At 37.8% G+C, this 22949-nt stretch overlaps 1 protein-coding gene across 10 annotated transcripts in view; it reads left to right on the forward strand.

Annotated features, from left to right (window-relative positions):
• The window catches only part of RNF111 (ring finger protein 111), a 45858-nt gene extending 23210 nt beyond the window's left edge, over positions 1-22648 (forward strand). For 4 of the 10 annotated variants that reach the window (XM_058846633.1, XM_058846630.1, XM_058846625.1 and 1 more), the window contains exons 5-14: positions 1730-1927; positions 3467-3786; positions 4609-4861; positions 6170-6521; positions 9198-9323; positions 9684-9810; positions 17068-17160; positions 18088-18183; positions 19028-19155; positions 19689-22648. In XM_058846633.1, coding sequence (XP_058702616.1) covers positions 1730-1927; positions 3467-3786; positions 4609-4861; positions 6170-6521; positions 9198-9323; positions 9684-9810; positions 17068-17160; positions 18088-18183; positions 19028-19155; positions 19689-19806 — 1811 coding nt within the window. In that variant the 3' untranslated portion in view covers positions 19807-22648. Of the gene's footprint in view, positions 1-1729; positions 1928-3466; positions 3787-4608; positions 4862-6169; positions 6577-9197; positions 9324-9683; positions 9811-17067; positions 17161-18087; positions 18184-19027; positions 19156-19688 lie in introns of those variants that run through there. The other 6 variants (XM_058846628.1, XM_058846626.1, XM_058846629.1 and 3 more) reach the window with 6 other exon arrangements.
• The last annotated feature ends 301 nt before the right edge of the window (positions 22649-22949 follow it).

A 22949-nucleotide genomic window follows, 5' to 3' on the forward strand; every position in this document is an offset into this window, starting at 1 on the left:
GTCTTGTATTCAGAAATCAAGTTATTTTTAAAATACACTTCCTAATGCGTGTGTTAAAGACTAGCTGTTTCTCCTGCCTTCTAGAGGAAATGCCTAAGATGAATCTTCCAGGATTTAAGGAATACTATTTTTGGGTTTAGGCATCAAATTTCACACATGAATTAGTGTAAGATGATCTGACTTCTGAATTAAAACTGTAAAAGGCAGCTGTGCAGTTTATCCCAACTTTACTTGTTTTATCAAAGATACTAGTCTTAAAACTTGGCTGTCTGCTTCCCTGTGCATAAGGATCCTCTCTCCTTCTATCTTCCCGCATTCATGTCTGGGCAATGTGTTAAGAAATTCAATTTCTCTTAGCTACACGTTCATGATGGACCAAGCTCCCTGTTTTTCACTGGTTTGGGCAGGGGAGAATCAGAAGTGTGTAGGGCTGGTGGGGGAACCTGAGCCTGAGGGAACTCAGGGTGGCTGCTGACCTGAGCACTGGCTGATCACTTTTCATTGTAAGCTACATATGTACTTTAAAGTTGCTTTTTTTTTCTGAATTTAAACATTAATACATTTCACCCAAAATGTTGTCCTTTAAATAAATAAAACTAGTATATTGGAAGGCCACATTAAAAGTAAGAGGAATTTAAATGTAGATATCAGGTCATGTGTTTTTAATGTGATGAGCTGGAAGACTTGCAAGAGAGAAGATATATTTATTCCTTTCCTCTCTGAGTTGCTGATACTCCTACTAGATATAGAGAGAAATCTTGAAAACTACTCATATTTTATTTTGAGACTTTGTGTAAAGGATGTGTTTGAAGCTTTTTGATGCTTTTTTTTCCCCCGATATCCATGCAAATGTTTTTACTAAAAAAGCCTGAGCTTTTTCTGTTAATCTTCCCTTTTATGGTATCTTATATTCTTAGTCATGTCATCGCCTTTCATTACTTAAGAGAAATTTCAAACTTATAGCCAAAGTCTTTTTCAAAACTAAATTCTATTTATGCCACCATGTATAGTTTTAAATTTTAACTTGTTTACAATTATCTAATAAAGGACACAACTCATCAAGTGTTTTGGATTTCCAGGATATATATTGCTCACTATTAGCTTTGCAATATGTAATATGAACAGGTATGTACCTTTAAGAGAGGTCCCAAATATTGATAATCTGCTTTTAGGATGTGTTGAGACTAGAAACTGAGCTTATCTTGCTTAAGCCTTTAGTATTATGTGTCTGGAATGATTAAAGTTTGCAAAGTAGTACTGCTAGTTTAGATGTTATGCTGTTCTGAGTGATCTAAAAGTTTTTCTGTTCTTCGTAGGCAATAAAAAGTTATAAGGATAATACTTAATCATAGAGTATTTTGCCTGTATACTCATGGAGGATACCAGCAAGCATTTTTATCATAAAGTACTAAAGTAATTTAATCTCCTTTATAGTAGGAGTTATTTAATCCAGTAAATAAAATAGAAATGTCAGATTTGTTTGAGAATTGATTTTATGTTAATTATTAAAACTCGAGTAGATTTTAAAAAATGAGAGAAAAAAAAGATAATTTTAGGGGTTTTTTCCACATACAAGCCTGTCAGGTTTTTGTGTTCTGACTTTCTTAGCTTCTGGTAAGGCCAGAAATGAGAATGTCTTGTAAAATAGTTCAAAAGCAGGAACAACAATAAAAAAGCTTCAGCAGCTTTTAAAGCTTAAAGAACATGAAAGCTTTTTTTATTTCACTAGAGCCGACAGTTGTGCCAACCACATCAGCTCGAGTGGAGCCGCAGGTCGTGAGTTCTGCTTCCACTACCAGCTCCAGTACGTCTACCTCAGAGCAGGCCTCTGATGCAGCTCCAAACGTCTCCACCAGCCAGCCCTCTGCAGCACCAGAGACCACTCCCAGTCTCCCCAGTGGCAGCACTGCTGGCACTTCAACTGGAGGTACAGAATAAGAGCTTTGAGCTGTTGTGTTGCCTCTGAGTACAAAGGAGGTACAAAAGAGGAAGTTAGTCAGCATTCTCTAAATTAAATTCCACATGAACTTTTAGTACTGAATCTAACAGTAGTGAGCTGGGAGGACAGGAAACTGAAAAAGACCATTGCTTTCTTCATAAAGATACAGGAAATTTGCTGGAGCCTTCTGCTTGTGCCTGTTGGAATGATTTGGTTATACATAACGAACCACATCCTTGCTTTTCGAGGAGGTGGAATGTAGTTCACTGGGAATTAAGTCTCTCATTGCAGTGTGTTACAGAGGTGTTATTTCAATGTGTTGTAAGGAAGTGAAGGATGTATCTGAATTCCTTGAGTATATCTCCTGCTGTGGATAACTCCCTGGGAGCACATTTATACAGACCTGCATAGAGCTGTATATACAGGGAGCACTCATGACATATCTGAAGCAAAGCTGCCCTGTCTGCAAGTGTGGTGAGGGACAATTAACCAGAGTGGACCACAGTTGCACAGGAATTTGGGGTCTCTGCATACTAACCACAGGAGCAATTTTTCCTCCTTTCCCTGCTGATGACATGCCTTAAATTTGTGGAATAAGGCAAGTGTCAGTTTGTTGGAATGCATGAAATAGAAGCCTCTCTGAGTCCCTTAGAGAGAGAAAGGAATGCAGGGATTGAATTGGAGCCTTTAGAGAAACTAAAATATATTAAGCCACAGACAATGAAGTAGGAGTGTAAGTTTTAAGTAAGTAGAAATATCTTAAGTGCCTTAAGAGACTGTGTTAGCTAGTAAAAAGCTCTAAAGCCTAGTTTAAAGTTCAGTAGTGTTACCTTTGACAAAATTAATTTGGCTCCAGACAGAATGAAAACATAGCAGAACATTGCTTGCATTTCTAGATAGAACAGCTAGAGCTATTTGTGTAAACAGAAATATATGTGTAGATTTTGGGTGAGAACTGACACTACTTTCATAGACTAGAATTAAGCACAGATTAGTGTAGGAAGAATGCTTTAGAATTGTGTTTTTAGCTGATTGGATGATTTATGAATAAAATCCCCCTGTACTGGGGTGGGAAAAAAACACAGAAAGACGAAGAAAAAAAGAAGCTGCTGCTGCTGCTTGGAACATTGGGACTCTATGCCAGAAAGCTTTTAGCACAGACTTAATACTCTGAACTCTTTGCCTTTGAGACTGATGTATTCATGCAATAAACAACTTTACAACAGCCAACAACTGCTCTTGTCTCTTTGAAGACCCAAGACCCACAAGAAACTCAACATCAGTTCATGTCCTCCAGTGGTTGCCATGAGTACTTCCACCTGAACCATTCAGTTTTGTTTTATTTGGCAGATATAGTTAAATCTTATTTTTTGTGTCTAATTTGTTTTGTTATAGTTTAGATCTGGTTTTTAGTTGGTTAAATATTTAATTGTGAGGTACAGGGTGTTTTGTTTCTATTTAAGACATTGCTTTACAGTGATCGGCTTTACTAATTTTTTTCATTTCAATATGAACTTTCTCTTCAAGATGAAATAAGAAGAGCTGCATCTAATTCAACACTGGAAACTGGCCCTCCGGCCATGCCAAGGCTACCATCATGCTGCCCCCAGCATTCTCCTTGTGGAGGACCTTCACAGCCTCATCATGCCTTGGGGCACTCTCATACAAGCTGCTTTCAGCAGCATGGCCACCACTTCCAGCATCACCACCATCACCACCACAACCCTCACCCAGCTGTCCCACTATCTCCTTCGTTCAGTGACTCCAGCTGCCCTGTGGAAAGGCCTCCTCCCGTGCCTGCCCCGTGTGGAGCAAGCAGCAGTTCTGGCAGCAGTTACCACGAGCAGGCATGTTTAATCCTTGTGACTCACAATCACACCTTGTGACTTGGGATTTCAAGTTGTTACAGATAGAGAGAATAGGATAAGGACGCTGAATTATAAATTACTCCCTTGCTCTGCATCAGGCATTATAGAGGAGAACTAAAGGGAAAAATTGAGCTGTAATATATGTGAACACAAAACCTTGAAATTTTTCAAGGAAGACGTGATCCTTCAAGTAATCATTGACAGCTGACCTCTTCATGGCTATGAGTGACTGCATAGCAGACCAGCATAATTACCTTGAAATATTCTGCCCATCATAGTAGTTTTGCCATGCAAATAATTGAGCTGCTTTGAGGGAAGAAAAAAATGAAATCTGATGTTCTGTATATAAAAAGTATAAAAGAGTTTCTCCTCTAAAAGCATTGTTTAAGATTTTATCAGCAATTAAATCACCACTGTAAAACAATACAGTCATAAGAGAGAACAGTACTGTGTTAACTTACAGTATGCAGAACTATCAATCTTGTTGATCTGTTGTAGGGGTTTTTGTTGAGGTTTTTAGTTTGGTTAGGGGGTGGTGGGGATTTTTGTGGAGGGTTTTGTTTGGTCGGTTTTTACAGAATCTAGTGTAAGCAAGTTAGTCTCTCACCAGATTTATGAATTCAGGAATAAGAAATGCTAGCCATATTTAAAAACTGTTCCAGAGTCAAGCTGTTAAATTTTGAAATTTGGACCCCAGTTGCTCATGACTGTATTTATTTTTTTTTTAAATCTAATGTTTGAATTGGGACTTTGCTTTCACTGTCTGAAGAGTGGCTTTTAAAAAGTGGTTTGTTTCTGCAGCAGGCATTGCCAGTAGACCTGAGCAGCAGCGGTATCAGAAGTCACGGGAGCGGCGCTTTCCACGGAACGTCGGCTTTTGACCCGTGCTGTCCCGGCTCTTCGTCGCGCACGACGCTCTACGGGCACCAGGCGGGCGCTGGGCCCAGCCAGGCGCTGGCCATAGACGGCTACGGCTCGGGCATCGTGGCACAGCCGCAGCCACAGCCGCCCCAGGCCTCGCTCTCGTCCTGCCGCCACTACATGCATTCTCCTTGTGAGTACTGCTGGCACGCTGCCCTGGCTGCAGGGGAATGCTCCTGCCTGCTTGCATTGATCCTAGAGCTGGCCTAGGAAAACACAGGTTAAGAAATAATTAACAGTTAGGGGGTTTGAACAGGACCAAGGTAAAGTTAAGTTTTTTTCTTATGGGTGATCATAATAACAGTGAGACTTCAAAACTGTATTTACTATGAAAATATTTTTCATCTCCTTTGTATTCTAGTACTGGCTTTTTATTTCATTTCCCTTGGTTGGTCCCTTGTCCCTTCCCCCCAGGGAGATCTGCTTTAGCAGAATTATTTGTTTGATTGTGATTTCTTTTTTTGGGGCTTTATTGTCTCTATAGATTAGTGAACCTGGAAAAAGGGGGATTGAACTTTTAAAAATTAAACAACAAATGTAAAGTAATATTGGAAGGGGATTCTGTTCTTCTACTCCTCCCACATGAGACCCCACCTGGAATAGTGCTTCAGGTTTGGGCTCCTTGGCACAGGAAGGGCAGGCCTGTTGGAGTGAGTCTGTGGAGCACTGTGAAGGTGCTCAGAGGGCTAGAGCACCTCTTCTCCAAGGACAGGCTAAGAGAGTTGGAACTGTTCTACCTGGCTAAGAGAAGGCTCTGGGGAAGACCTTACAGCACCTTCCAGAGCCTAAAGGAGCTCTAAGAGAGCTGAAGTGGGACCTTCGACAAGGGAATGTGGTAAAAACAAGGGGCAGTGGCTTTAAGCTGGAAGAGAGTAGATTTAGATCAGGATTAAGGAAGAAATTCCTCCCTGTGAGGGTGGTGAGGCTCTGGTACAGCTTGCCTGGAGAGGCTGTGTTTGCCCCTTCCCTGGAGGTGTTCAGGGCCAGGCTGGATGTGGCTTGGAGCAGCCTTGTCTACTTGAAGGTGTTGGTGTCCACGGCAGGGGCTTGGAACAAGGTGATCTTTGAAGTCCCTTCCAACCCAGACCTTTCTATACCTTTTCTGGCTGGTATCACACAGATATTTTTTTTAATTTTTTTAAAATTTTTTTTTAAATTTTTTTTTTAATTTTTTTAATTTTTTTTTTTAATTTTTTTTTTTTTTTTTTTTTTTTTTTTTTGCCAGTATTGGAAAACAGAATGCTTTGGGCTGCAGGTTTCTTGTAGGGTATATTGCTAGAATCACTTTACTTAAAAGTTGCATAAACACGTATTCCCATGTTGCCACTGTCCGAACTGGTGTAATAATACTGAAACATCTGTGTGAAGATACTATTTAAAATAAATTTAAGTCAAAACCTGCAACTGTCCAAATTAAAAGCACCTGATGTTTTCATTGCAGATGCTTCCTTGACCAGACCTCTTCACCATCAAGCTTCTGCATGTCCTCACTCTCATGGAAATCCTCCTCCACAGCCACAACCTCCACCTCAAGTGGATTATGTTATCCCTCATCCAGTGCATCCCTTTCATCCTTCAATCTCCTCTCATGCATCTTCTCATCCTGTTCCACCTCCACCACCAACTCATCCCTTAGCCAATGCAGCTGCTCCAATACCACAGCATCTCCCTGCAACACACCAGCCAATATCCCATCACATCCCTGCTACAGCACCTCCAGCACAGAGGCTACATCCTCATGAAGTGATCCAGAGGATGGAGGTCCAGAGAAGAAGAATGATGCAACACCCAACGTATGTCACAAATGTACTCAGAACAATATCTAAACATGTAATTCATTTCCCTCAGGTTTGTAAAATGTTGCATGTGAATCTCAAACTGTTAAATGCATGGTTAGGAACTGTTAGTGTTAAACCATGGTAAGAGGTGTCTTTATGAATTGCCACAGTCACACGAGGGTTAGGACTGACCCTGCTCCATTACATCTCTCAGTAGTGGCTCCAGGTAAGGCACGAAGGGGCATGGAAGATAAGGGGAGCTTGTTTCTCTTGCCCATTACTCTGGATAACAAACAGGAATTCCTTTTCAAGCTAGACAGCCTGGAGAGTACATCATAAACTCTGGTCAAATGTCTCTTGACAGCATGTTTTGCCTTGTTGATGCAGTTAAGATTCTTTTTATATAACCAATACTTTAAAATAAAATGAACAAATTATCATAGGGGACCATATACTGGGTTTAATTCAGGTTAGATACTTACATATCTTTACTATGCCTTTTGCTTTAGAAAAGGAGACTGAGAAGGTGGTCAGTGTTGAAATGTAGCTACTTATACATGCTACTGTTGTTCCTTAACTAGATTTTTGATACCAATATCAAGAGAGAGCTTCATATTTGCAAGGTAGCTGAAGTTGTTTTAATTCTGGAGGTAGTGTGTTTAAGATAATTTCAAGAATGAGCTCTCTAGTTGCTGCTCCTAACTTTGTTATACAAATTTGCCTCATAATTAACTTATAACTCATTTAGAAGTCAGTGCTTGAAGAGAATTCTGCTTTAACTGCAACTTTTGAGGCAGTTTCCAGGTTAAATGTCTATAGGCAGTAGCTGCCCACAAATGATAGAGAAGCCAGTGGCTGTGAGACAGCAAGGTAGCATTTTAGGGAAAAATAATAGTGCTAGCTATCTTATCAGATCTGGACGTTTTCCAGTAGTCTGGGGATTGGAGTTGTGAATATTGACAATTGTGCAGCTTAGTGAATTTGTATAGAAATATGAATATGTACAGGAAATTGTAGGTAAATGTTGATATTAAGGGTCTTCCTTGACATTATCTGAAGTCACCGGTCTCAGACCAGACAGTGCCAGTTTGCTCAGTGATGTTTCTCCTCTTGTAGTTTGGTTTGTAACCATATGGAATTGTTCTGCCCTTGGGGTTTTTTTTTAACCCCTCTAATTTTCATTCAAATTATGTGCAAAATCAGTCTTATAGGTGTCTTGGCCCAGCCTCCTATAAATCAGATTGTACTCTGACAACCAGAAACTGATGTGTCTTGCTCTCTTACTGAATACTGACTTGAGGCTGCCAGCAGGCTTGCAGTTCCTTCATTTCTGTGTCCTGAAATATGGAAGTGTTCTTAACATGTTGTTTTGTCCTTCATTTCTACAAATAACATAAGGAATAATGGTGTAGTTTGTATCCTTCCTATCCAACAGTATAGTACCTTTTCAGGATTGGAAGTAGAGAATGGTTAGAGGTCTCTTCTCACTGTCATGTATCAAGGTACAGAGCATCTGTATAACGTGGGTTTTCTGTTTTATTTTTTGTCTAATTACCCACCCATAAAGATTGTGGGATGGACAGCCTAGGAGTTATACATTTATATGTTATTTCTATAATTAGAAATTATTGATTGACTCTTTTTAGGGAAAATAAGTCTACATGATGTTCAGGTTTTATTAAACTATGGAAGTTGTTTTGCTGTTTTTTGGGGATTTTAATTAAATTGTGTTCTTCCAGATGTTTTCCCCATAGTTACTTGATAAGCTGAAGGGAAGTGAGACTACGAGTATGTTCTGCTGATAGGTCTGTTCCCGTCTTAGTCTGTACCACTGCAAAAAATGAGTAGTTCCCACATAAATTATGCAAGCTTGACAGATTTCTCTGGAGAAGTGTCACTTCACAGTGATTAGAATAGTTTGCTGTTAAGTACATTTTTGCTTCTCTAGATATGTAAATTTACAAAATGTCTGGTCTACTTTGTCAGATAGTTTAAGGTGGTACCGAACCTGGAGAATGTATACTGTTTTTGGTAAAATCTAAGTTTTTAGTTTGAATAATAAGCCATCCTTTCTGCATTGAGAGCAATGGAAAGAAAAATCCTAATCCATTTCTTTCTGTGGTAAAGTAGGTAAAGTGGGAAGTGGGAACGTAAAATTAATCAGTCAGTAGGAGTTAAGTCTTTTTTCAAATCCATAGTTGTTCTATACCAGCTGGCATGGATAAAACTGTGGGCTCTGTTTACCTGAGCTATGATGCAAGCATGTTTCAAGGAAAATGCCCTCTGAGTAGTGTATCAAGTTTCCTCTAATTACTTTTGGTGGTATAGTTTTACTAGAAATCTGCGGCAGAGCTGTGGATGACACTGAATCTGAGCATGACTGTCATGCAGCCCTCCCTTTCCTACCTGCCCTTTGAGGTTAGGATGAAACACTTTCTCAGTCTCTGTAGTCATATCTGCCAAGTGAAGGGCAGGTCACTGTAGTTGAAGCTGGCTTCGGTTTTGAATATGAAATCTGTGTTAAAATTAGTTTGTAACTTATATCTAAAGTAGAAATTAAAATACTGCATGGTGAGTGTCTTATTTTAAAGGCACTGTAGTAGCTCAGGCTGTAATATTTTGATTATGGGTGTTGGTTTCCTCATACTAAAAAGTATATTAAATTAATTGTGGCTGTTCTTTGTTGTTTAGACGTGCTCATGAGCGGCCTCCTCCACATCCTCACAGAATGCATCCCAATTATGGTCATGGGCATCACATCCATGTGCCTCAGACTATGTCTTCCCATCCTCGACAAGCTCCGGAGAGATCTGCCTGGTGAGTAATCAGGCACTATTTGAGATCTTGGGACTCTGGACAGGAGACCACAATGTGCTGATCACAGTGCTGATAATGCTGGCTGTGTTTTAAAAGCTGCTGCATGTACCTGGAGTTTAAAGTTTGTATATGTGGAGTTGTCTTGATTTTTTTTCATACTAAGTCTTTGCAGCTGTTTTCAAAGTAACTTTTACTTATGATAGAAGGATCCTTTAACAAAGTTTAAATATGATTAAAAAAAGTTTTACGTAAAACTGTTGTTGTAGCTGCACTGTTTTGTAGGCTTTCCAAAGCAGTGGGATTGTACCTAGAAGGCAAGCTGGTCCTTTACTGTAATGCCACTTTCATTGTGTGTGACAGGGAACTAGGAATTGAAGCTGGTGTGACTGCAGCTACTTACCCTCCAGGGCCCTTGCATCCTCACTTGGCCCACTACCACGCACCTCCTCGACTGCATCACTTGCAAATAGGGGCTCTTCCTCTAATGGTAAGGAGATAGCTTATGGAAAATTATGATCATTGGTCATTTTGATTTTGTTGGTCAGGGAAATAGATGTGTATACATTGCTGCAAAGTGCTTAACTGAAAATATTTCACTGTGTCTGTCTGTGTGTTACTCTCAGTGTGCTTGAGCAGGCCCATTGTGTAGTAAGAGGAAACAGTATAGGGACATCTACATTTCTAACTTCAGCTCTTGTAAAATAAAATATATTTGAATTAAATTGTCACTTGCATTGCAATGCATTGACCCTCTGCATCTGATTTTTAAAGTTCAGATTATTCTTTATTGAGTATTGGATTGCTAAAGGTACCAACTTGCCACCCAAAGCATGCAAATTAGTACTGAATCTTTCTTTTTAAAGTGTATATGCACACAATTAGAATTCCATCTAGAGATTTGATTATTTTCAAATAATATTTATTATTCATCAACATAATTCTGTATGATAAGGTATATAATTTTGTAGCATGAATGTTATAATCTGCAGGAAGTGTGAGGGTAAGGTTACACATAATTTTTTTAAAATCCACAGTAGAAAACCAAAACAAACCAACATATCTTTACTCTTGTTCCAGAGTATTACTTTTGAAAGATGGTTATAGTTTAGTTAAAGTTTTTCTTAAGTTTGTTTAATGAAAATTCACAGAGAAACAAAATTAGTTTGAGTATATTTAATGTGTCTGTGTTTAACCCTCTTAAAGTTAGGTAGACTAATAAAAATTGCGAGTTCATCTGTAAATGAATGCTAAAATTATAATCGAAAAAACCCCTGCATATCCTATCTTTTCAAGATTTCCTCTGTTAGACTGAATTGACATTTGGGGCTTGAACTGTAAATTTACAACCAAACTGTAGTAACTGTCTCCAGCCTGGTCTTGCATTGGGTGTTCCTCACTCTTTAACTACCAGATTTGACCAGCTATGATCCTCAAGTATCTCCCTGATGTATGAGGGTTGGTCATTTGTGGGTGCTGCTCACATACTTAGCAGACTTTTGAAAGCAGTCTGTAGAATTTGATATTTTAGTGTAGCCAATAAGATTCTTATTGCATGGCTGTCTCCTGTGCATCATCTCTTCAAATTAAGTTTTTCTGCATTCTTCAGTTAGGTGCCTGCTTTTTCAAATGGATGAAAGATGGCTTTACTCTCTCACATTTATTTCATGTGTTGTACTATAACAGGTAACATCAGCTGCTTTAGATTCCCTCCTAATAGTTCAGGGAGCTGTAATTGTGTTAGGAGACAACAAGTTAAAGCTGTGCCTGTTTTAGCTCATTTCCTATCAGGGCTAATAATTCATCTGTGGGATTTACTGCAGTTATCTCTGTGAAGTTTCTAGAAACTTAGGAATTCAGATGATCCTTAGATTACAGTGTGATGAGAAACGTTTAATTGTATTTTAATTGGGATATTTTTACAGCTAAAATGTTACATAAGAAAATAGCTGGGACCCCACTCTTCTTCATCTTTTTAGCAGTAGAGTCTAAGAAAGCTATGATAGAGAATGTTCAGAAGTATTTACTGAATGTATGATAAAATATATTTAGGGACTTACACCCTTCTCCTTGGTTACTCTAGTGTCTAATTGGTAAAAGTGGCAGATGAAATAAGGATCTTGAAGTCTACAGAAATTTGTGCAGGTGTTTATGTATGGATATTTGATCCTTATAACAGTAATTAATGAGTGGCTGAGTGAAACTGAAGTTTATTTTGGGGCTTGGTAGACACTGCACTGACAGCATGTGTCATCACAAACAGACTGCTCTAAGCAGCACTTCGAGTGTTTGGGATCTGGTTTGAACCTTGCTGTGATCAGATCAAGCACAGTGGCTTTGAATTTGTGTGGAGTCTTTGACTAAATTCAAGTGTATTCACACACTAGAAGAACATGAAGGCAGGTTAGAGCTCTGCTAGCAGTTAAATATACAATGAGTTCAAAGCATTGCAGATGCCTTTTCATGTTTCTACCCCTTGTATGGAAATAAAGTCGTGGGTTTTGTTTGCGTGTGTGAGAGTACAGCGGATCTGTCAGCAAAACTTATTTTGAATAGAGAGCAAATAGTCAGTGAAGTTTTTCATCTAACTAACTTGACTGGATTTTAAACAAAAGTGCTGTTTTAGCCAACAGATTATTTGCACCTGCCACCTGTTTTTTTTCTTTGTAACTAGGAATAGGGGTGGGGGAAGAGAGGCTGAACTGTGATTAGAGTCCCTCTGGAAAGTTGTTAATGTTCTAAGCAGTACTTTCTTTTTCAATTACTAAATAGAGATTTCATGAGTCATATTTTTGATGTAGATATCATAAACTATTCCTTTTTTTGAGAGGGGCTTGTCTTTTAAAGTAATTGATACAGTCCATCAACTAAGAATTTCATTAATATTGAATCCACTTTGTGGCTTGCAGCACCATTGGCAGTGTGCTTTTTTTATGTGGAGTACTGAAACCCCTTCAAATTACCACCAGACTGTAAAGGACATAATGGATTATTTGGGCTTTAATGACATTAGTACTCTGTAGGAGTTTCTGACTTTAATTAGATTCAGATAACCAAGTCTTCATTTACTCAGTGCTGGAATGCAGACTGCAGTTTTAATCCTTAAGGAGACAAAATGATAAAGATATGTGGAGGAAGATAATCAGTGTTCAGCAGCTTTGACAGTCCAAATAGAGAGTTGGAGAAACAAAATCTCCTTTTCCACTAGTTTAGTTGAAGAGACTTCTACCTGTTGGAAGTGTTGTTTCAGGAGGAGTACTAGGCTAAAAGCAGTTAGGAGCAGCATTCTTCATATCTATGTATCCAAGGTCAGGCTGCTTCCCTCGATTTAATATAATTATTTTGTTATCATGGCTTAGAAATTGTTTGTTACTGTTTTAAGGCTATGTATGTGTTGAAGGAAGAGCTATGGAATGCAATCCTTTCTGGACAAATGCCTATTCTGCTACCTGATCATTTTTAGGGAGACTTAAGTGAAGATCAATGCATGACATAACTAATGGAACGTTAGACAAGAAGTATGCAGGACACAAAGGCTTTTTATCTATTCCTCTGTCCTTCTCTGAAACCAGTGTTTCTTCTTAGATGCCACTTGTATTTCTGTTTACTCTGGATTCCTTTGGCTGCTCTGTGGCACTGTTAATGAAAGGCTTTTTGGCTTGGGGTTCTAGCACTGTTTACGACATCAGGGTGGGCAGGATGGTAATTTCTGTAATTTACTATGGGATATTGTGTCCCAGACTCTTGACTCCAGCTTCTTCTGCCCTTTTGTATAATGCCCTGTTGAATGTGAACATCAGGGGTGAGGAATGGTGGGGGAATTATTTGTACTTTGTAGTTTGCTAGGTATTGTGTAATAAATCTCTCTAAAGTTGAAGCAAGCCTTGAGAAGACTGCTTAATTTATCTGTGAACCTGCAGCTTCTCAGTCTGAGGGAGATCTTTGGATCATATTTTTTTAAAAAAAAACCCAAAACCACAAACAAACAAAAAACCCAGGACAACAACAAAAACTCCAAACAAACTTAAAGTTTCTTCTGGTACCTTAATCTCTCTCAGGTATTTCACATCCAACTTTCAATATGCTGTGCCCCCTTTTTCTTCTTTTGCAGAGCCTTAATGTTTTGTTCCTTTACCTGTGGATTGATTCAAAATGTTTGAGGCTGTCTCACTTTGTTGTGAAAATCCTTAGGGATTTGGAGGTGTAAGCCAGTAGGTCCCAGCACATTATGATAGTTGTGTGCTGGTTGGAATAATACTGCTCAGTGTAGTTATACAGGTGTCACCACTCTGAGAGGTGCAGCTGTCCTGTACCCCAAAAGCCAAAAAGTTTCTGTATATACCTGAGCACTTAAGGCTGTAACTTGATGTACTAGGAGTAGTTCAAGATGAACTTCAAGTTTGAAATGCCTTTATTAGCTGCATCAAATAGAATTGCAGTTTTAAGAAAAACCTAGTGGTTTTTTTTCTTAATATAAACATAAATTACTGTTCTTTGTTTTTTTGTGGAATAAAAGCTATTGAAGAGCATTCATTTTATGTTCCCGTAGGACACAGGTACCATTGGGTTTTATCTATTCAGCAGATGGATACTTCTTTGTGTTCCTTCACTCAATGATTTTCTATCAAAACTGCAGCTTTTCTCTGTTTATATTTGGCTTAAGACATTAAATAGTGAGCTTCACTTCTTTTTGTGTATTGATAGTAGCTGAACAGTTAGTTAACTGAAAAGGCTTACACTGGGGATTTATTCTAGTACATATGAATTCATGCTTGATGTGAACCACAGAGGCTGGGGTGGACAAGATAATCAGTACCATACAGGGCAGGAATCTCTCCACTGACTGGCAACTGAGAAGCAGAAAGATTCTGCAAAGATAGAGTATGTAAAGGAGAGAGTAGCGAGAAAGAAAGCCTTCCCTGCAGGTTAGATGTTTCAAACTGTTGAGAATGTTTGTGTTGTAAATGGTTCAGACTTAGCCTTGAACTATTTTAGTTTCTGCAGATTTTTGTGATCATGGAAAGTATCAATAAGAAGTGCAAAACAAGAAACAAATGATAACCTCTGCAGTGCTGGACTTTTCAGGTCCCGGATATATTGCTTTAAAGTATATATTTTATTTTGACTGTGTCCAAAAGAGAGTATACAAATAGTTAGTGCAGACTGGCATTACCTATAACTGCTTACACTCTTCATTAGCTTTAATCTTTTCCTTTTTTCTTACATTCTATATGAAAGCTTAGTGAAAGCTAACTTCCACTTGTGTGTGAAGCTCTTCAAGAGAGCTGAAATCTTTTTGCGTTTGAAGCTTGGTGGTAACTGTCAAAGGGATTTTAGTAAGACTGTTCTTAGTTGTTTATTATTGATAGTTCTCTCTTGCAAATCTTTTCTCCATCTTGTAGTCACGAATGTACTTAGTTAAAATCTTGCTGTGTTAGCAGATTGCTTATTCTGTGGGTGTAAAGGAACTGTTATATTTTTTTTGTTCTTAGAGATGTTTTTTCAGAGTAGCATTTTACCTGACCAGAAATGTGAGCTGTGCTCTCGGGGTATTTTATAAGAGCCTGTATACATAATGTATGTTCAGGTAATTTTGCAGAGGTGTTATGCCATCCCCATCAGGATAATATGAAGGCCCTTTCATTAGCATGAAAAGATATTGTCCTGCACAACATTTCTCTTGTCTTGAATTCAGTGGTTTGTTGTGATATTTACTCTGAATGGTTTTTGGGTTTGTACTGTTAAAATTAAATTTAGTAGGTTTCTTAGTCTCCAAATAGAAGACCTATCCAGGTGCATGTCTCTGCAGTTGGTAAACTGACTGCTGAGGCAATTGGAACTGTAATTATGGGATTACAGCAATACATCTGTGACTTTTGTAATGATGCAGTAGCTACACTATCAGATGATTGTTTTCCAAAAGACTGCTTCCAAATCCTGGTCAATAAGAAGCAGGCATTGACTGTCACTTCTGAGACTTAGGTTAAATTTTTCCAGAAGTTCCCTTCCTCTTGAGTGGTGGCCATTGATTCCCAATTTTATAATACACAATAAAATTTTCCAAATTATGCCAGAAAGGTTTATGCATGGTGAAAACCTGGCACAGTAAGTATGTTCTTAGTGTGAGTGAATGGCCTAGTTCTTTAAATGCATTTTCTGTGATTGGAAGCTGAAGTAGAATTACACACTAAAATGCAGAAAAAAATCATAAAACAGTGATTATCTGAGATTTCTTACAAATCAGCATATTTTTAATCTGTCCCCCCAACAGCCACAGTTTATATTGTCAAACAGTAAGACCTATGATACCAACAAATACTACTTACATTGAGTGTTTCAATATGCACGTGAATATATATCTTTGGTTTCTATTACTCTGGTTTGTTAACATTTAAGACCAGTATTGTGGCTGTATTTGTGGTGGATGTTGGCACTACATTCTTATTTAACAAGCACCACGTAAACTGCTTTAAAATATTCAGATTCTGCCTTTCTTTTGCAGAAAAAAAATTATTTAGGACAGAGGAATCTTGTTCTTCCCTGTCAGCTTTTAGTTGCAAGGCTGGATTTGAAAATTGTAGAAAGGCAGTTGGTCTCTTATTTGATGTGGGTAGCTCTGTCTAGGCCTGTGCTTTTTCCACAATGCATTCAATGAGTTTTACACCTTTATATATGTTAAGCTTGGAAGTGTCTGATTGGAAAGAAGAGCACCCTGTGAATATGTGATTTCATGAATACTATCTGGAATATCTGATTTGTGGAAAGCCTCATGAGATTAATGTTGAGCTGTCATATACAGCAGCAGACATTATCAGGTGACAGCACAGAAAGGAAGATGGTATGCAAGTGTTTCCAAGTGAATTGCTGCTTACAGTCTTCCTGTCAGTGTGCTGTGGGATTAAGTAAACCAAATCTGGCAATCATTTTGGGCTTTTTTCACCTGTTCATTAAAAATTGCTATTGGGATGTTTCTGGCAAAAAGTCAAGACCATTATTCACTCATCTTGCTGGGGTAAAAAAAGGAATGCAGCAGCCTTGCTGTGGAGGTGGTCTCTGCTATATTTACTGTCCTTCAGCTTTGCTCTGTGAAAAGTACTGTGCTTGAAGGGCCTGTGGGATATAGCACTGGACACTGGTCTTTTGTTCACTGCTTTTATCTCTTTCTGTGCCAGGAGGTTTAGTGGATGCTTGAATGTAGAGTGTATGTAGAGTTAACTGTGACTTTAGATGCAAGTTTTGAGTGTTAATTTTTATTGGCCTCTAAATTTAAAGTGTGCCTGAAGCTGTTCAGTTGTTTTGAGTCAGATAAGAGTATCAGCTGCTTTTTCCAGACTGAGTTTTTTAGCCTTGTTTCTTCTGTGGTACCAAAAGCTTATATTTGAGAGTCTGTAGTGAGTCCTTTTCATAACTTCATGTGTAGCTGTTAGGTGTTCTGTTTACAAAAACAGGTAGATATTTATGGTCATTTATATAATGTAGGTTGAGATTTTGAGACTTGGGAACTGTAATGCAGATGTAGAGAGATTACAGGAGAGGATCTAGTCTCACTTCTGGTTTTGCTTCTGGTTATGTTTAGATGTGTCAGAGTGGTGTTTGTGTTGTCCTGTCAGTTGGAATTGTATGCTCAGGCTGAGGAATATAAAAAGTGATTCAATGAAAGCAAGAGGAACTTAAATTTTTCAGAGTGAACAGTAAAATACTGAAACTGTTCTGAATAGGTTTAACTTAACATCTGCTGTTTGAATAGGTACCAGACATGGCGGGCTACCCTCACATCCGTTACATTTCATCGGGATTGGATGGAACATCATTCAGAGGCCCTTTCAGGGGCAATTTTGAGGTTTGTAATAGAATAAAACTAGATATATGTCAAAATGTGTCATGAGGGAATATGGGGAGGGTGTACGATTGAGTTAGTTCTATATACAGATAGAAAAATAATCATAAAGCAAATACCATTTACTAACAGAATGCCCTCAGCAATGTGGAGTGGGACAAAAGCATGTTGAAAGGTTGGTCAGGAAAAGGTGCCCTGGACAAAGCAGGTTAGGTGGCAATTACCTGACAGTACATCTTGCTCAGCCCACCAGCCATCAGAAGGACTGAGTACTCCCATGACAGTCTTGGAGAAGGCAGTGGTGTCTCTGAGAAACTGCCAGGATCCTCCAAGTGAGGCTGAAACTTGGCCACACTAACAGTGCTGTCTGTCCTGTTGTATAGTGCAGGAACTGAAATGGAGTGAAGGAAAAAACCAGGAGAACATAAAAGGTATCAGATGCAGAGAGTTAATGACCTAGTCCACTGAAAACCTCTTCAGTGACATCTCATGTTTCTAATAAACTCATTGCTGGAGAAAAATAAATCAGTCATTGTATTTCAACTTAAGCAACTTTCTTTTTTTCTTCGAAGCCTTAATGACTGTTAGAGAGCAAATATTTACATGGCATATTTTAATTGCCTTTTCCTCATTAGACATAGAAGTATGTGTGGACATACTGATAGTCATTCCTAGCTGACAGTCTTTTTTTTGTAGTAAGATAGTATTTCCCTAGAACTTAAAATACCAGACTGTGTTGTGTGGGTTTTTCTACAGAAGCCCATCACTTTTCCCACACAATATACTCTTTTTGGAATTGCCTATATTTAATTAATTTGGGAAATAAGAGTTTGTAATTCTGAGAATGAAAATGGGTTAGAATAAAATTAATACTTCCTTGATGTAGCCGAAATAAGTTTTTACACTGTTTATTCATTCATGATTTTTTAGGAGCTAATTCACTTGGAGGAACGACTAGGCAATGTCAATCGTGGAGCAACACAGGGAACTATAGAAAGATGCACATATCCACATAAATACAAAAAGGTGAGGATTTCTCAAGTTGTGGCCTGTCTGTAATATTTCCTTGAACTTGTAATAATGTTAATGTTTAGCTTAAGTCTGCAGAAGTGTCAGCTTCAAAGAGGGCATGTTTTCTGTATCTTGGAATTTCAAGGATAGTAAACAAAGCTTACAGTGCCACTTGTTTCACAAGGAAAACTTAAAATTAATTCCTTAGATAAAGAGCTACTGTGATGTGATAAACAGAAGTGGTTTGATATGATTAACTTGTCCTGTAGTTACAAGTAGCCCTGTGAGTAGTGAAATAACTGCTGGTAATAGGAAATAACAGACTTCAGTGACAGCTCACAAACTAAAGCTTTATGTTTGTAGTAGACAGTTCACGGTGCTTGCCTGCTTGGTATATATCAATTTAACCTTTACTTTGAACACATGGTGATGACTAGAACACCAGGAGGTTTTGAACTGGGGTATATACAGTTTTGACAACTGAGGTTGTTCCTCAATTGGAGTTGTCTATGATAATATACAATCCCATCCACGTGACGCTGTCATACTTGATAAACAGTGGCAAGACATTAGGTTGAAAGGATTTTTGTTTGCCTCCACATGAAGATATTTAAATACAGACAAGGAGTATAAGGACTGGTTGCAGCACTGTGAAATTAATAGTCCAGTAGACTTGTGTAATTAACAACAGTTAAATCTGAAATGTCTTGGGTTTTTCTCCAAGTGCTGGTTTTTGATTCATTTTGGTTCAAATACATTTTAATAAGCATTACAAAATGTTTTCAAAGAAATATGTGTTGAATATGTATCAAAAACAGATTTTACTCAGTTTGTCAATAATGTCATCTCTACTAATAAGGTAACAACTGATTGGTTCTCACAGAGGAAACTGCACTGCAAACAAGATGGGGAGGAAGGAACAGAAGAAGACACAGAGGAAAAGTGCACCATCTGTTTGTCTATATTGGAGGAAGGTGAAGATGTCAGGTAAATAACACTGAGTATCAGATATAATGTTAATGTTCTGGCTTTGATACCATACTTGAATCTGGTGCACTGCTGTGCAATACTGCTTAGGTTAACAGTTACAGTTGACTACTGTCATTGAACCAATACAATAAAAGAAGTTGCAGTTGAAAATAAACATTGTTCAGTCTGTATTGTTGTTAGGTAAGAGTGTAGGTTATTCTATCAGTCTTCCATCGTTTGACTGCTTGTGTTATAACGTGGGCCCAAGCTGATGCCCTGAATTAATCAGGACTGTCAGTGTTTCTGGAGTAATGCTGCTTAAACTCCAACAGGTTTAAATCAGTCTAATACAGCAGAAGCCAGTTGATTCTTGACTTCATTGCCCGTATCTGTTTCTTTTTGGAGCTAGACAGAATGCATGTGCAACTGGAAAGGCTATGAGACCTTTGGGAAAATAGACCTCAGTAGCAAAGCTGACATTGTGTTTTTTCCAATGGGTTTGTTGATCTGGAAATGCTTTGTTAACACATGTTTTTGTGTTCTGATGACAGGCGCCTTCCATGTATGCACCTTTTCCACCAAGTATGTGTAGATCAGTGGTTGATTACTAACAAGAAGTGCCCCATTTGCAGAGTGGACATTGAGGCTCAGCTGCCTAGTGAAAGTTGACACTGCTTTCCAGAACTCTTGTCCTTCCTCTTGCTCCCTCTCATCCTTCCCGGTACTGCAGTCAACCAAAGATGGCATGACTTACCTGCGCAGATTTGGAAGCATTGAACCCAGAGTGCTGGCTCTGCTATATGGTACAACTAATGCTAGACCTACAGTTTATATAGAAGACAGTTGAGTTTCAGTGTATTTATAAATTTGTTTGTTTGTTTTACATTTTTTTTCTTTAAATTCATTACTGTATTTTTGCATGGTTCCTTGTATTGCATTTGTTTGCACATATTATGGGCTTTGTGACCCCAGACTTGCAGGCGAGATTAGCTGCTTTAGTAAGTAGAATTGTGTGGTCTCTTTTTTGGTTTGTTTTACGTAGTATCAAGCTTTGAAAGTATGATTTCACTCATTACTAACCTTGAATTCCTTAATTTAATCGATCATATATATTTTAGTTTAAATGTATAAAGATCATCTAGAAAAGGATAATATTATGTATTGAGACATTCCTTAATTAGGAAAAAATGGCTGCTGTATATTTACAAGATCAGTTATGAGTCAAATAACATCCTTAATACTGGGAACAGAATATTAATTATATTCAGTTTGACTGATGCATATAGCATACTCATCACCAGAGTTTTTGTCTGATCAGATTTTTGTGTTTGTTTTTGAAATTTCAGCACAATGCAGATATATTTGAATGTCAATATTAAACATTTAGACTGCTGTTCAGATTGTATTTATCATTTTCTTCTATGTCTAGAAATTTGAATCCCTAACTTAAATATATGCTGCTGTGAAACAGCTCTTAGTGAACACTAAATGTTGATTTCAGTTAGCTGGATTGTAGATACTTGCAGATTGAAAGACTTATTAGGGACATGGAAAAAGAGCTTAGAATCTGTTTGGTCTTCTGCTAATTTAAGTTGAAGTATCTGCGCACATTGAGGGTTGGTTTTTTTGGGGGTTTTTTTTTGGCTGTGTTTTTTTGTTTATATGTTTGGGTTTTGTTGGTTTGTGTTGTTTTTTTTTTAATATAAAACCATTCAATAAGGACTTAAAGCTGCAGGGTTTTTGTTTGGGTTTATATACATTAATTCATAGAATTTCTAAGGATTCCAGGCTTGTCTTGGGATTTTTATTAGGTTTAAAGTTAATAAAGTTAGCTAAATCCACTTGTCTCTTGTTTTTATTTTTGATTAGTAAGTTGAAAGCCTGTAAATTCCTGTAGAAACTCAGACACAAATCATGTGGTTCCTTAGTTTTTGCCTTGATCATAGATTCCCTCTTTATAAATTACCAACAGTCCATCACTGGTTGAAGTATTTTCTATAGTTAAGATTTGCTGCATAATAAAGTATATAGAATTAAGTTATAATGTACTAACATTTTGCCTTTGAAGGAGGTTTTAATCCATATCAGGATTCAAGTTGCTCATCAACATTCTTTCACGTCTAATAGATTATAGTTTATTTAAATGTGCTCAACATTGCAAAATGCAAATGTGCAAAAACATTGAGACGGTATTACTGTCACTTTGGAAAAGATGTTCCTTGGGGATCATATATGAACATGTCAATTAGCTTGCATTAAGCCACCTGCTTTGTAAGTGGATTGAATAATAAATACCTTCAGTTTCTCATGTCTTTGTCTTTCATGATCAGATTATGTGTAAAATGGTTTACAGGAAACCTAGAAGATAAACTGTTATGTTTACACTTAAAAATCCATTTATAAATATTACCTTATCTAATTTGATGCCTGTTTCTGTATGGTTAAAGCTGCTTCCCTTTTATTTTATTTTTTTTACCTGTTACTAGTAGCATTTGCAAGAACAGTGTCTATTGCTGGCAATGAACTTCACACCTCTGGCACTGAGGCTTTAAACAGAGAGAAATTTTATTCCAGCATGTGAGATAAACTGACCTTTTCAAGCTTAATTGCATTGCTAAAACTGAACTTAAAACCACTTTGCGCTTGTATGATGGGGGATATGGGAGAGAGGCAACATGAGTGGACTGCTTCAAAACCTGACTTGGGTTTATACTAAAGCTTCTTGAACATTTTGGCTGTAGGAAACTGAAAGTGACTGCAAAGTTGAAGCTGCATTAATTTATTCATTGCTAAAAATGAATAAAAATAACTGGAAGGACTGAACAGACACTTTGTGTTTTCCAGTGACTGTTGAAAAGAAGTTAATTGACCACTAATGCTTGAAGACTGATGATACTCATTTCTAAAAGTTTCCAAGAAGGTACTTGAGAGATATGGGAAAAACCCCAGGGCCTCTGAAGTAACTGAGACCCTGGGTATGTGATAGAATCTATTTTGGCTTGCTTCCTTACAGGACAAAGAAGCACAGGTTTGGAGGATTTTTTTTTTTTTCTTTTTAAGGAATTATTTTATGGGTCTAATTTGAGTGCCTGGTACTAGAGGTATTTTAGTGATCCATTACTTGATTTGTTAATAATAGCTACTGATACTGTCTTGCTTTTAAATGTATGCATAACATTGTAATGTGATGCTGAACACTTAGGTATTTGTCAGGAATCACGGTGTTCTGATCTTAATGCTATTGCAGGGGCTAAGAAGCTGCAGCTTACTTCTGTTCCAGAAGATTGTGACTTAACCATAGTTAAGGGAAGGAGAAGGAATAGTCTTTTCATTTTGAAAATTTCCACCACTTACTGTGCTTTATATGCTTAGATGCATTGCCTTAAGTTTTCTGCAGCATCTTTGAAGATAAGATTCTCAACAGTATGCATCAAATTACTTTTCATATAAAATTCCATTGTCAAAAGAAATCCTTTTGTATGCAATAAATAAAATGTTAGACTGGTATCATTCAAATCTGTTTCTTTTGCAGTTTTTTCCCCTTCCCTCGTTTTGCTCTTGAAATCTTGATCCGTAGACAGTTTTGTTTACACGTATTAATTACTGTAGGTAATGGCTGAGAAAAAACCTCTTAGCTAAGGATCAGCATTTAGCTGAAGTTACTTATCCTGCTAAATGGAGTTATCTGGAACCTTCAGTGCTAATTTAATTTTTAGAGACTGGAGAAGAACTGTAACTAAACTTTTGTCAGTTTAGGCAGCTGCGATGAGTTTCCTGCATCTCGGGATTCGTTGTTGAACCGGCCGCTGCCT

This window comes from Poecile atricapillus, chromosome 11 (genome assembly GCF_030490865.1).
Source record: "Poecile atricapillus isolate bPoeAtr1 chromosome 11, bPoeAtr1.hap1, whole genome shotgun sequence".
In the NCBI taxonomy this organism is placed as follows: Eukaryota; Metazoa; Chordata; class Aves; order Passeriformes; family Paridae; genus Poecile; species Poecile atricapillus.